This window comes from Monopterus albus, unplaced genomic scaffold (genome assembly GCF_001952655.1).
Source record: "Monopterus albus unplaced genomic scaffold, M_albus_1.0 scaffold501.1, whole genome shotgun sequence".
Classification (NCBI taxonomy): domain Eukaryota; kingdom Metazoa; phylum Chordata; class Actinopteri; order Synbranchiformes; family Synbranchidae; genus Monopterus; species Monopterus albus.
The window spans coordinates 169,531-185,007 of record NW_018128381.1 but is presented as its reverse complement, the minus strand read 5'-3'; the positions used below and the strand labels follow the sequence as shown (position 1 = coordinate 185,007).

General features: G+C 42.3%; 1 protein-coding gene across 3 annotated transcripts in view; it reads left to right on the top strand.

The window, feature by feature from the left end:
- The window catches only part of galnt14 (UDP-N-acetyl-alpha-D-galactosamine:polypeptide N-acetylgalactosaminyltransferase 14 (GalNAc-T14)), a 132,671-nt gene that overhangs the window by 9,268 nt on the left and 107,926 nt on the right, over positions 1 to 15,477 (top strand). For all 3 annotated transcript variants that reach the window (XM_020588080.1, XM_020588082.1, XM_020588081.1), the window contains one exon: positions 14,743 to 14,912. In XM_020588080.1, coding sequence (XP_020443736.1) covers positions 14,743 to 14,912 — 170 coding nt within the window. The remainder of the gene's footprint in view (positions 1 to 14,742; positions 14,913 to 15,477) is intronic.

Genomic DNA, 15,477 nt, shown 5'->3' with positions numbered 1-15,477 from the left:
GTTTTACTCCTACGTGGAGCCAGTCGGTGAATAGTTAACAAAAAACTACTTGTATGACAGGAAGGACTTCTTGTAGGACTTCTTGTGACTCCTTGTCACAGCGGAGAGTCTCTGACTGAAAGTGCTCTGCTGTTGGACCAACGGGTTGAGGGGGGTTATGAGGGGTCCTCCATAATGTTCAAGAGTTTGCGTAGCATCCTCCTTTCCACAACCAGCTCCAGGGAAGAGCCTGCCACAGAGCAGTCTGTTCAGTTTGCTGCTGTCGCTGGCTCCAATGCTGCTGCTCTATCAGATAACAGTGAAGAATATGGCACTGGCCGCAGCAGACTGGTAACATCTTGCTTCATGCGTTAAAGGACCCGAGGTTCCTCAGGAAGTAGAGTCTGCTCTGTCCCTTCTTGTTAAAAGCCCCTGTGTTGGATTTCCAGGAGTGTGCCCTGTGCTATTGACCACCTGTTCAGACATGCATCCCCACAGCTGCACAAACTGTGGTCTGTCTGTCAGCGAGTCAGTAATCCAGGAGGTTGTGGAGGCCTCTATCTGCATCTTCCTCAGCAGGACTGGCTGGATTGTGTTAGATTCAGCATGCTGTTTAAATATTTACCTTATAAAAACTCTGCTGTATGTTCCTTATTGGTTGGTGATTCAAAGGTACATGTCATTAATCTACCTGGATCAAGGAGCAGCTTCAAGACAGAAAGCATAATGCACTGTTCAGTGACAGTTTTAGTCCAGTGATGATTTACATTTGACTGCTTAATCACGACTCAGGCCAACGTGTCAAGTCTGCAGTGTCGTCTCAGACCTGATACTAATTCCACTGTTTTTGAGACCCGTGTTGGTGTCAGACTGTTGGCCACGAGGCTTAGAAAACAGAGGGACTCGTCTCCATGTTGTATATATTGCTGTTGTTGTAGCTGTCTTCATCACCGTTGTGCGTTCTTGCTGTCACTGTTGTCGTTGGTGTTGTCGTTGGGGCTAATAGCAGATGTATCCTCTCCATTAGCACTTAATCTCCTTGCCAAGAGAGTGAAGAAAGCAATATTACCAGGAGGATTTAAAACGACTGCTCCTCTACCCCCGCCCCGAAAACTCAAATCTTTCATTCTTCCACAGCAACAAAGACACACACAGAGTATTGTGTATTCCCTGACTGGCCCAGCTTCTCGGGGCCAATAAAGGAAGGGATTAGACTGAAAGCTCCAAACCATGCACACACCTCTAGCACACTCTCATACTGCACACACACACACACACACACACACACACACACACACAAGGAGACATTTAATAAAAATCTGTGTGTTTTTTTTTTTTCCTGGAGTGTGTGTGTGGTGTCACAGAGTGTGCGTACTTCTCTGTTGTTATTAGTTTCTATTACTTCTGCTTGTCATCTGGCCACCATACACTGCTTACACTGTTCTTTGTGTGTGTGTGTGCGTCACTGCCTTTTAAACATATTTTTTTAAGTTAATATAATTGAGAGAGGCCTGATGTTAAGCAAAGGTGGAAGAGGGGGTGGTACAGAGTGTGTGTGTGAGAGAGAAAGTAAGAGCGAGATTGGAGGCACAGAAACGGGAAAAGATGGAGCACATTTTGTATTTTGTCACTTCTCTTAAGTTAGTTTTTATTCATGGCTTTTGCAGAGAGTGAATTATTGCTGTGCTTCCAGACTGCTCGCTCTGCAGCGTTTGCTAAGCATCCCCCACCACAGCACACACACACACACACACACTGGGCATTTATATTCACCAGTTGAAGGTAGGTTTTGTGCAACAAGGTGAAGAATTTTGAACAGCTGTGATTGGATAAACAGTTTCCCAGGCTGCTGTCCACTGCGATGGATGGATGTATGAATGAGAGAGAGCAGTAACATCTACAACAGCAACTGCACCTGAATTGTTGATGTGGTGTTTTATAGAGCAGCAAGAAAACATCTTGTTTTCCAGAGTGTGTGTGTCAGTATTTTGCATCAGCAAATGTAACGCACTTCCAGAAATTCATGTTCAGGTAAAACATCATACTCAACACAAGTCCCAGTCAGCAAAGCTGCACACTGAGGGCTGTTGTTTTTAATTTTAATGAAAGCCAGTGAGGGTTGGTGCTTGGACTTAACCCTCCTGTTATGCTGTCAAATTGACCCACTGTAAAGTTAAAACAATCTAAAAACAATAGTTCAAAGTATTTTATTGGTATGAAACTTCTTCTGCTTGGCTTAATAGGTGTAATCAACATATAAAATGAAAATGGTTCATTTCACATATTTGCAACCTCCCCCCTGCATGTTTATATTACAAAGATACTGTGAACAGAAGAGGTGTCTCGTGTTAATTTATAAACATCACTTCATAAAAAGAAAAGATTTCAAAATGTAAAATAAAATTTTTAAAAAATCAATGTCATATAAAAGTAATATATTTTATATGTAGGTCTTTCCAATGTACATTAAAAAAAGTTTTAACATGCATTTTTTATGAAAAACGAGTGTAAAGAACACCATTGCACTAAATGGTGTTTATAATGGTTAGTCATGGTAAAATTAACCCAGGAACATCACTGCTGTTCCTGAGAAAGGAACATGACAGGTGGGTTAAGCTCTGTTGCGTGTTTCAGTCATGTCGCATAATCTGTAGTATTATATTAGTAGATATTTTTATCATTTCAACACACTCTCAGTTCTTTTTAAGAAGAAATTGCCACTTGTCAGAAGGTTTGCGTTAACCTACTGGAAGACCAGTGGGACCAAATATCCTGTGCCCTCCTCTGGAGCTCTGATGCTGTTCCTGGGATCTGTTGGAGCCACTCGGCCAGCGCTGGAATCACAGCCCCGAGTGCTCTTATCAGCACCGGGGCCACTTTGGCCTCCACTTTCCACATCCTCTTTCTGGCCTTGGTACTTCTTCGACTTCTCATAGTCCTTTGCTGCAGCTGCTGTCACTTGAGGCTGCTACGTCTGCTGCCTTCTGCTCCTCCTCTGCTACCCTGATGTCACGTTTGTTAACCAGTACCTTCCTAAAACCCTGGACCTGGAGGTTCCACTGGATCTGGAGTAGATGTGTTTAATTGGCGGTGATCAGTTTATTGTAGCTTGTGATTTTAACAGTGTCTTTTATAACATTATTTCAGTAATCTCCAGTAGATCACATTCTTTCAGCAGCAGTAGTTTTGTAGATTGTAACTAGTGGTTGGCAGTACAGTATATCAGTAGTTTATGACAATGCTGCAGTGGTTCAGTGTTTCTTTCATGTTTTTCTGTGACAGTATTTCAGTGTGTATTGCATCATTTATCAAGCTGAGGCGTCTCATATGTGTGAAGGGTAAAATGTGCATCTGTACAAGGTAACATTTAAATTACATCCCATCTGTCACCTCATACATATGCATGCACAAACACTCACTCACTCACACACTCACACACTGAGGAACGGCCTTGGTTGCTTTTCTCCACAGTTTTGAGCTCAGTTGAACAGAGACAGAAAGCCTTTCAGAGCTGTAAAGAAAAATACTCCTAAATTGGACAAGAATTTTAGATGTAAACACCTACAAGCATATTTTCTCTCTCCATCTGTTTGTCTCTTCCTCGGTCTCTCTCTCTGTATGCTTTATGGTGAATGCTTTTATCTCTTTGCGGTACCATGACTGTGTGATGTGGTCCTCTCTTTATCCCTGTGGGGAAGCGTTGCCTCTGCCGCCTCCACTGGGAGGTCAAGGGTCAGGGGTCGGGCTCAGCTACAGAGCAGGCACAACCTGCAGCTGGAACAGATTCTGCATCCTGCTTGATGCCTCTTCTGCTGGACTGTAGTTCTTAGTTGAAGATGAGGAAGGTTTTAGTTTGTTGTGTTTAGATTTTAGGGATGTTTTTTTTTTTAAACTAAGGTTTGAATGAAGATAATTGTGTGTTTGGGTGTGTGTCAGGCATTTTACTGGTATTTTATACTGAATGGGTGTACATGTCTTTCTGTGGTTGTGTGGATAAATTATAGTTTGATTTTATTGTGAGGTCTTTTTGTCCAGTTCTCACAACTTCACTGGGCCGTTTGAGGGTTACGGCTCTGGTTTAGGGTTAATGCTGCCCAGCAGCTGTCAGACCAGTTCCCCTCCTGTCCCTGTGTATCATTACACCACTGGTAGATTTTAGGGTGTGCTTGTGCTTGTGTGTGTGTGTGTGTGCGTGCGTGTGTGCGTGCGTGCGTGCGTGCATGTTGTTTTTTAAACCTAATCTCCACAGAAACCTCAGAAACTAAACCTCTTCAGCACATTTATGTTTGATTTACACAACATCTCAAGAACAGCAAAGATTAGGCAAATCAGCCCAATAGTGAATTAAAAAACATCAGCACGGTTTCTTATTTTTGCACCTGATCAGACAACAACAGGGGCATCATGTTAGCATTTAATTTCCTGTTCTGTGACGTGCAGAGATGAAAAGATTAACATAGGAATAGAGCTGCATCTAACAATTATTTTTGCTTGGAAAATCGCTCAAATGATAAGTCACTCATCAAACCAGTGGGAGTTTTTTTTAATTCATCTACTAAAATGATGAAACGACTTATCATTTCAGCTGTACACTGACTGTAAATGAGGACAGCCATGCACAGTATGCAGGTTATGTTTTCAGTGTAACCATCTTTGGGTTTGCACAAATTCTGAAGAGCTGTGAACACAAAAAGCCTAGATCAATAAGATCAAAAAATGATGGCTTGTTTGGAAATTGACAGCACAGATTCATCATATTTTGTGTCTGCCTGGCTCCTAGGTTGCAGGAAAAGAAGAAAAGTGTGTGTTTGTGCTGGGAAGACCCAACAAATTGTATTCATTTACAGAAATTACAAGACCATACATGTGAGAATGTGCAGTGTTGTCTGATACAGAGATATAAGCACAGCTAAACCAAATCAGACGAAGAAAGCATGTTGTGCAGAGGGGAGAGCCAGTCAACCACAGCTTGTTTGATTGATCAGAAACATTCTGTATAGACTGTGAACAATCAGTAAGTCTTACCACACAAATGGAGATTTATAGGGAGCCTCTTGGGCCCAAAGACTCAAACTGGAATTTGCTGTTTGTGGTCAAAATGCAAGTGAATTTCCTGGGTTTCTAAAAAGGTTCTGGGAAGACATTCAAAAAGGGCTAATCATGTAGCAGTACACAAGTGTATCTGTGTGTTTAGGCTGCTGTGATTGTGTGTGTGTGTGTGTGTGTTGGGGTCATAGACAGAGATATATGAGCTGGAAGAGAAAACAATGTAGAAACCAAACTAGCAGCGCTGCTGCAGGGAGAGATCTATACACACCCTTAATTGATGACTGAGCAATGTGTGTACATATGTGTGTGTGAGACCATGTTGAAGGGTGAAGAGAGAGAGGTGTGTGTGTGTGTGTGCGCGTGTGCGTCTGTGTAGTATTGATGTAGCGGTGCTCTCTCTAGACCTGAGCTCAATAAGTCCTGACTTCAAACAAACAGCAACCACTTCACACAGGAGGAAGGAAACACAAGGAGATAAAAATAAATGAAGGGAGAGGAGAGAGGAGTCAGGCAGTGTGGAATAACAGAGAAGATGTGATAATGGAGAGACAGGAGGAAGAGGAGCAGATGAGGGGAGGTGGAACGACTGGAAGTGAGAGGAAAGAACAGAAGGAGACGAAAAGGGAAAGAAGAAAAGGGGTAGTGAATGGAAAAAATAATTTACTCCATGTATCTGATGTAACGTTGGCTTCGTTTTTAATCTCAGCTGAGCAATGATGTGTTCAAGCACAGAATGAACTTAAGTACTGAGGAAAAATACTCGGCTCAAAGCACCGCAGCTGTAAGACGGCTCCAACACCTGGCTAGGCTCCGGAGGTTTTTGGATGGTGGTCCATTAAGAGTCCCAGGCTACTGGGGCAATATTTTGATGACTGACTGTACCTTATGCATCTGCACCTATCACCTCCAGATGCTCCCTAACACCCCTCCTTAAGTTTGAGTCTTTGCAGAACTGTATTTTTCACCTTGACACAACAAATTCTGCAGATGGACCAAGGCTGATGGTATCATCAAAGTCAATGTACTGTAGCAGTGCACGTCCCGCAGCCAGGTGTCTGAACCAGGGAGGGTCTGCAGAAAGTCAGTGCAGATGTCTGGGTGCAGATCTGTTTTCTAAACACAAACTGTTTACCTGTGTAAACGCTAAAGTGACAGAGCTAGTCGCAACAGCTATCCACTGGTAACTGTAGTTTATGTGAAACAATCTAAAGGGAAAAATGGTTTATGCCTTTAAAAACCATTATATGGCATAAAAGTCAGATTAGGAAGGGTTTGGAAAGTTTTTGGACATGTCTGCTCTTGAACTCACTCTCTCACCAGCTTGTATTTGCATATGTAAATTGCCATTACCATTTCCAGAAGACATCAAGGCTGGTTTTTAATAATCTCATTATCTCAAGACAGCAAAATATAAAAGGAGTCAGTTCAGCTTAACACTGAACTTGATCTATAATAGAAATGCATGGTGCCGTTTCTGCCTGTTCCGCCCTGATTAAAGCAGAATGTGAAGCTCTGATCAGTCGCTTCCTCCGAATATGTCTCCTCTGCTCTGGTTTGTCTTCACTGAGCCGGAGCTGCTCTGATGTCGATCTGACGAACCAAAGTCACAATCTCACAAAACGCTTTTCATTTTCACAGGATAACGAGATAGTTAGTCATAACCTGAAGATAAGATAACAAAGTTTGATACTGAATCATGGCACAAAATTTAATTGGCAAACCCAAGATAACAGGATTTTTTATACAAGGAGGCAGCTGCAGCTGTTCCCATGCATTGGTTATCGTTTTTGTTTGTTTCTCTGCCTTGCTTAATCTGTCTTTGACATGCTTGTCTGTTGTCCTTCTTTTTGAAGGAGAGATTTCTCTCATGAACTCAGTATTTTCTCTGTCTCTGATGCAGTCCGTTGTCCTTGTACCATTTTTTCCTGCTCTTATTACTCGCTCCGCTCCACTCTGGTTTCGTTAGTAGCAATTATACTTTCCTGTCTTCCAGTTAACCTGTCCCCAGACCAGCTGTCATCTTTACCTGTGTCAGCCATCATCTGTTACCTGTTTACCACTAAGATCACACTGTTGTGGTCGGACTCAGTGCTGATACTAAAACTGTTCCAGATTTCTTTGTCAGTCTGTGCAGCAGAATGTTCAATCTGCAACTGAAAATTCATATTCCTGTGTTTGTCTCATTGCTGCAGAGGATATTTTGCCTTTGCCTGAAAGACCAAAGCTCTGGAAAAATCATTCAGCATCTCCAGCATGTTAGAGAAATGGTATTCCCTCAAAGATGAAAAGCAAGGAAAGTAAAAAGAAAAGTAAAAGTACTGGGACGATAAAAAGCATAATCTCTGATGAAAGTAATGCTCTGCCACATTTGTCCCTCAGTCCTAGCTCTGTAACTTGAGTTGGGTCATTTTGAAAGTGGAGGGGCTGGTTGATGTTCCTCTGCTCTCTGGGTTTAATTTCTCTTGGGAAATGCAAATAGATAATTTTAGAAGAAATATGAAATAATAGAGACATCACACTTGTTGTTACACAGCCATTACATCACAGTATAATAGAGAGGTGGATGTGTATGTGAGAGAGAAGTCATTGTTCATACGGTGCACATGAACAATAGAAAGGACACACACACTGTCACACTCTCCATACATGATTTATGCCTTAGATATAACGGGTAATTCATCATGTGACTGGGCACATACTAAAAGAGAAGAGTGTGAGCGAGAGAGAGAGAGAGAGAGAGAGAGCGAGCAGTAGTATGTGTTTTATCAGAAGCAACAGGCCCAGCAAATAAAAAATGTAATTTGTAATGTGTGTTTTTCTTAAACTGCACACTGTTCTCATACTGCGTCTTCCATTTTTTTTATCATGTTGTGCTGATGCTGTGTAACATTCTGTAACGCTCTCTGACATTCTCACATGAACACACACGTCAAGTGTCAAAGTGTTTGTCATATGCACAGTTAGGGAATGTGTTTCCCTGTACAATGAAATTCTTACTTTGCCGTCCACATGAATGCCACATAATACAAATGAAGTATAAAGTTTATAAATAAGTAACACAAAATCTAAGGCACTTTAAGCAGCAAATGAAGAGATATAATAAAAATATATAAGAATGCTGTTTAGGAGTCTGATGGCAGAGGGAAAGAAAGAGTTTTTCAGTCTAGAGGTCCTGCATTTCACACTTCTGAACCTCCAGCTGGAGAGTAGGGGAGTGAACAGTCCGTGCTGGTTGTGGGTGGGGTCCTTGAGGATGGAGGCAGCTCTCCTCTGCACCCTGCGGTGGTAAATGCTCTGCAGTAGAGTCCTGGTGATCTTCTCCGCAGTCTTTACCACTCTCTGCAGGCGCTTGCAGTCCATAGCAGTAGTGCTGCCATACCATGCAAACACCCACCGAAAGAAATCGTGAGTCCAGGCCACTCTCCAGGAAGTGAAGACAGGGACAGATCAGGCCATATGTGCACACGTTTGCCCACTAGTCTGCGTTAACTCACACATGTGAGATGAATCAGCAGGGTTAATTACAGGGTTGTTGGTGCAGTCTCTGGCCCCTCCTCTCCACACCGGACATTCGCTCCTGATTAGTTTGCTGCCGTGGGTGTGTGTGTGCGTACAGATGGGTGAGTGGTAGGCAAATTGTAAGATCTTTTGAACGAAGGTGGACAACACGTGCTTGGCTCGACAGTGAAGCCAAGCCTGACACACAGGCAGCCTTCTCATTAGCAGCTCCTGTGTGTTTATCACTGTGACAACCAGGTGACACACTGACAGTATTAACACAGTACTCAAAATACTGGTGTTGGCGCTGATATAAAACTGATAATGGCTACTAATATAGGTAATGACACTGAGGCTGATGCAGCTACAGACTATGTACTGAAAATGTTTCTACTGCTAAATTAAATGACCATCGATGGTACTGCTATTGTAACCATCTACTACCACCAATGCTACTATTTTGAGTATCACTACTACAGTATTACCATATCTTCCTATATTATGTCATATTTGATGCAAGAGAATAGAGCGGGTCCTGCAGTAGATGCCTATTGATTTGTATAGTTCAGTGTTAGATTTCTGCTGTAGTGGCAAGTCATTTAAAACCACACGTCTACGTATCATCTTCCAGTATTAGAATGTGTCTCTTTCTATCTTTCCTGAAGACATTATGGGTTTGTGAGTATTTTTGTAGTCTCTGAGTTTATGTGCCCTTTTAGATGTAAACACCAAGCAGGTGATGCCTGTGCTGTTTCTGGATGGGAGGAGGTGTGAGCAGTTAACACATATCTCTATCTAATGGAGGTTTGGTCTTACACACACACATCTGTATGCAGTGGTTTGAGTAGCATTTAATATTTATGCTGACTGTGAAACCTGTATACAGTATACATACAGTTTATTTGTAGAATTATACATTTGTGTGTATTCCTTCATTCAGTATTGTGTGTTTATTCATAGATAGAGAATGCCCTTGATGAGGTGGTTTAAGCTGGTACTAGATGGCACATACTGCAGGTTGCCTTGACTTTTGGAGGTTTTCTGTCTCGACTCCAAGAACTTCTAGTTACAAAAACATGTTTTGACTACATGTTTGAGTAGAAGGTTGAGACACACATTTTTGACAAGCACGTACACCATGATACATGATATTTCATAGCACACACACACACACACATTAAGATGATCAGAGAGTCTTCATGTGTGGTAATAGAGTTGGTCATTAGGGTTCTGGTATTAAGGTATATAAGAAATGGAACAATGCTTTTTGGATCTGTTGAAGCTGAAGCCTACTCTCTCGTGGGTTTTTTCCACCACAGATGTATGTGATACAGTCATATTGCACTTTATTCCCCAAAGTACCGTAACTGTGTTTTCATTCCTTCCTTCTCTGGGTGATTCTGAATACGGGGCTACGTGTGGTCGCTGTATTTCTCTTGTTTCTTTTTTAGCGTAAGGTTTGTAGAGATGATGATGTGCGATACTGTAAAGCGTAACATAACTGAACCTTTTGTTCACTTGCTTCTTGTTGTCTTCAGTACTGACATTAGACATTTCTAGGAGAGAGCACGAGCACCCGAAGCTCTTCCATCAGCGTGCTGCAGTCACCACCTTTGTACCAGACCTTTATAGCAGCCGACGTGATTTAAAATTTTTGAGGAATTGTGCAAATATCCATGGAACGGCTTCACCCATGTAACGCAGAAGTCTAAATTAATTACTACTACTATTGCTGCTTTTTCTGCTTTTCTAATTTTGAGGTAAATTCCAGGCTGTGTCAGTTCACTTTGGCATAACTTAAAAGACTCATGTGGTTTTGTCCCTTCTCTCTCATACAACCCATAAGAGCATCTCCTGAAATAGCGCTCCTACATTAACGGTAACATACGTCACGCTGGCAAACTTTACGGACTTTCATCATCATAGAAACAGAGATAAACATGATGGCGAGCTACCAAAATTCTGTTGTCATGGAAACATGGCGTTACAATTATGAGATTGTCGTGGTTTCATTACCTCATATGATTTTCTGCTTCTCCTAACGTCTTACTTTGCTCGTGTCATAGTGTCTGCACTTGCTATAGTTCACCAACTGTACTATTTAAACTGTCGGGCGTAATAACATGCTGGCTCAGCTGACACAGGGTCATGTTGTTACTGGAGGACACTCTCCGTCAAAGATTTGATTTGATTGAATTTATTTATTCTTTCAAGCATGTAAAGACAGTTGATATATCAACACACATATCCAACAAATGCTAATCCAATATCAATTTGCTTATACATAGTACATGCTTGAATGGAGTAGGAAGAAGTCAGACTTATCCAGTCCTACCCCATGACATCATCTTACCATCATTGGTTTGCAAGCAGTATCTCTAAAGATGCAGCAGAGCAGAGTTAAGCCACCGGTGATGCTGCCTGGGCCTAGAGGAGCTCCAATGCGAGCCACACAGGGCCCTGAGAGCGCAGCCTGGCTGTGCTTGTCAAATCCTCTTTCTGCAGTTCCAGACGGTTTGTGCTTTAGCTGTAGCTACCTAGCAATGTGCACGCTGCCTGTGACTGTGTGGAGTCTGGCTGTGTGTGTTTATTTGACTGATCTCAGAACTCCACTTCTTTCTTTTGTTTCTGTCACGTTTCCCTCCTTTTGCCTATTGTCTCTGTACATTTATAAAGTGGACTCCAGGTCTCAGCATAAGGGGGAATTTTTTGCTACAGGTAAAACATTTTCAGCTTGTGTGGCCACGTCTTTGCCTCAAGTTGAGAGCAAATTCACATTTATTGCACAGATTACCTTCTGTTTTATATCCTGTCCTTCATACCCCTTGGTCTGTCTTCTCCTTTCGCCTTCTCTCTATCCTTACCTCTGCTGTATTTCTCCAGCGTGCACTGTAAAAAAAGTACCCACTGGCCGTGACACCGCAGGTCTGGGTGGGTCTGTGGGTTCAGGCTTTCTCATTATGATTCTAAAAGTATCAGTCTGTCTCGAATGGATGAATTAATGGGTTTCTCAGTGGCTTGGCTCAGCGTGCGTGCGCACACACACACACACACACACACACACACACACACTGTTTGTCCAGCGGTTTGTGCCTAAGGTTTGTTAATTGAATGTTTGTGTTCATGTAAACGGCCTTGAGAGGCATTGAGAGGATGCCACGGTGCATTAGGAAGACAAGCTCTGTGTGTGTGCGCCTTGCAAATAGGATCAAATTCAGAGGACCTTGAACTCGCTCTTTCCTAGTGGGACGAGAAGCAAAAATCTTAGAGGGAGGTGGGAAGGCCACAGGCGTGCGTGTGTGTGTGTTTGAGAAACTCGGACAAGTTTAATCACACCCCACCGTTTGCTGTCTCTTCTCTTTCTTTGTCCATGTCTTTCCCCTTCTCCTCCTCCTTCTTTCTCCTCCTTCTTTCTCCGCACACACACTTCCTTCTTCAGTCTCCTTCCTTGACATTTCTCTTCCATTTTCCTTCTCACTCTTCTTTTACCACATTCTTTTCACTTGTCTTTTATATCTTCTTCATTACATCTTCTTTTTCTGCTTATTTTCTTGCCATTTTCACTTCTTCTCCTTTTTTATTACCTTCTTTCCCACCCTCCTCATCCCCATTATCTTCTTAAGTTTCAAAACTTAAGCCTTTTCAGATCTCTTTCCTTCCTTCCTTGTTTTCCTTCTTATTTCTTCCTTCCTTTTTCATCTTCCTCTTCCTCCATGTCTACATTTCAGCTTCACAGGTAAACTACAGCGTCTGTCTCACTGCTAAGAGACATATTTAGACAAAGGCTGAACAGGAAAGGGGTCAGAAACCTGAGACATCTTGTATTTCTTTCCTCTCAGTCACTGTCCTTTCTTCCATTTTTTTTCCTTTCTCATTATTTGTCCCGTTCTTCCGTCTTTGTCTTTATTATTTTCTCTTCTTTCATTCATGGCTTTCTCACACTTTCTTCCACTGGTTTCTCTCCCTCTCTGTCCTCTTCTTCCTTTCGCTTCTGTACTTTATCCCTCTCTGTTCTGTTTGCTCCTTCCCCTCACTTTCTTCTCATCTGCTTCATCCCTCTTTCCTCCCATTCCTCTCTCCACCTCTTCTTTATCTTTTTTTGTCACCCATTCACCCTCTTTCTTTCTTTGTCCCCTTCTCCTTCACTTATCTTTCATCTCCCCTCCCCGCTTTCATTTCTGTTCACTCATCCTTTTATTTCTTTTGTCCTTCTGTCTTTTCACTTGGTCCCATCTCCTCACATCTGTCTCTCCTTCATTTCCCCCTTCTTGTCTTTCTTTTATCCCCTTTACCCATTCTATTCCTTCTGTTTCTCTTTTCTCCCTTTTCTGCTTCTTTCTCATCCATCCCTCCTTCTTTCTCTTTATGCTTTGTTGTTACAGCCACCAGGGTAAGAACTAGCAGCACGCACACACACACACACACACACACACACACACTGACTCCCAGCCCTCTAATGGCACCATTTAGACAATGTGTCGCATCAGCAAGTCGTATGGCTGAATAATGAGGAGAGGAGGAGGAGGAAGAGGCAATAGAAGAAGATGAGGAGGGATATCAGTTGTTTTCTGCATCCCTCCATTCATGCTGCTGCTTTACTGTAGATGTTGTTTTGTTACACACACACACACACCAGCGCTGTGACCCTGTGTGTGTGTGTGTTCATCTCCACTACATGCCAGTGTGTGTGTGTGTGTGTGTGTGTGTGTGTGTGTGTGTGTGTGTGTGTGTGTGTGTGGGGTCAGGGGGGAGCACACACACTCATAAATGATCACAAAACAAACACACACTCCTCCTTGCATGCAAATAGGCATCAGTACTGTCTCATAAATGATATACATTCCCTTTAAACCACACACACACACACTCACAGCAGAGCTCTGACAGGCAGAAAGTGCAGCTGTAGCTGTTTTTTTTAAAGTCTTTGCCACCTTGTGTTTTTCTCCACCAGCTGTTAGGAGCTTAACAGAATTTATGCGCCACATTAACATTTTATATCTTATTTTATAACATTTGTATCTTCCGGAGAAGTAAGGGTTTCTGCAGGCTTGTTTCTTTTGTGACACAGGCAACACAATATTTTTGATACTTCTACAGAAAAGTATGAAGGAGAACTGACTTTTACTGTGGCCCACTCTGGAAATTTGGCATATAATTAGCATATTAAAGGGCCATACCACTGCTTTTGAAGTCATTACATTATTAACCTACATAATTTAAATGAACAGCTCTTCTTTAGTTTTATTTAGCTCAAATGTGTCTGATGACAAAATAAAGAATTGCAGTGTGAAAGCATGTAAAGCTGGGCAGCACAGCCCTGTGTGCAGTCTGCGTGTTCTCCCTGTGCCTGCGTGGGTTCTCTCCGGGTACTCCGGCTTCCTCCCACAGTCCAAAGACATGCAGCTTAGGTTGACTGGTGGCTCTAAACTGCCCGTAAGAGTCTGTCTCTAAGTGTCAGCCCTGTGACAGACTGGCGACATGTCCAGGGTGGACCCCGCCTCTCACCTAGTGTCAGCTGGGATTGGCTCCAGCCCCCCGTGACCCTATTAAGGAATAAGCTGTATAGATGATGGATGGATGTAAAGCCTCCATCAAAGTACAGATCAGTGCGACAAAACAAGGAGAGAACAAAGCAGATGAAGTCTAACATTCATCTTGTTAAATATCAAAGAGCCAATTTAAAAACATCTCTAAATCGTCTTGAAGCAAAATGACCTCTAAAAGCACTGTCGATGCTTTTACAAAGCCCGTCACTGTCTATACACAGAGCGGATCTCTGGTGGATAATCACAGGTTTGAATCAAAGACTGAGACATTTCTGACTAAATCTCACATTCACTTGTCATCCAGTCTGTTGACTGATGTACAGTACATGATGACTAATACTCACTCACTGACAGCTGTATTTACTGATTGATATACTTATTATTTCTACAAGCAGCCATGATTTCTAGTTTCAGATTGGGAAACAGCCTACAAGACAAAGCTCTGGGTCTGATACTGATGGATTGTGATGTACCAGAATGTTCTGTACAGCTGAAACAATAAGTTAATTAATCAGTTTGTTTATTTGATTTGTCAAGGAAAAATGCCAAACCCACAGTTCTGTTTTCTTAAACATGCAGATCTACTGCTTTTCTGGTATTATTGTAAACTGAATGTCTTTGCACTGTAAAATAAAATATCAAGAGTTAACTGAGAACTGCTGGTTAACAGATTTCGGATGCAGAGTGGGAGGACATGTTGGAGGGTTTTGACGAGAGAAGTTACCTGAACGCTCGGCGCTGGAAGCCCGGCGACGACCCGTACACCCTGTACGCATTCAACCAGAGAGAGAGCGAACGCATCCCCAGCAACCGAGCCCTGAGAGACACACGACACTACAGGTACGCTCACACACACAGAGTCAAAACATTAAGTCGGCTGCAGCTCTCTGAGCTCATAATTAATCCCCTATCTGTACTAAAACAAATTTAGATTACGGAACAAAGCACATTTTCATAGAGAAACCGCCAAATTACAATCTGTCTGTCCGCTAAGAAATTAAATTAAACACCAAAATAGAAATCCTCTTAGTGGAGTGCCATCCTCATCTGGTGGAAGTATGGAGGAAAATATCAGCGGGAAGATAAGGGGCTTGCTGCTTTTTTTTTTGCACATTTCAGCTGATAAAAACTTCCTGGCACTTTGGAAAGCATGCAGAGGTCCAGTGTAGCTGGGCTGTGATCACGCACACAGACACACACACTCACTCACCTAGCTGCCTGAACAAGTGTATCCTTGATGCCCTCAGCCATCAAAGCACTTACTGAAAGTAATTGTTTCTCCTTTTATTTGCTTTAAATTAGGAGATTACTGGAAACCTGAAAACCTTTTCCTGCAATGTACTTTATTACATCTGTTTTTGCATCTGCTTGAAAAACCTAATTGCATCAGTTCAATTCACTGAGT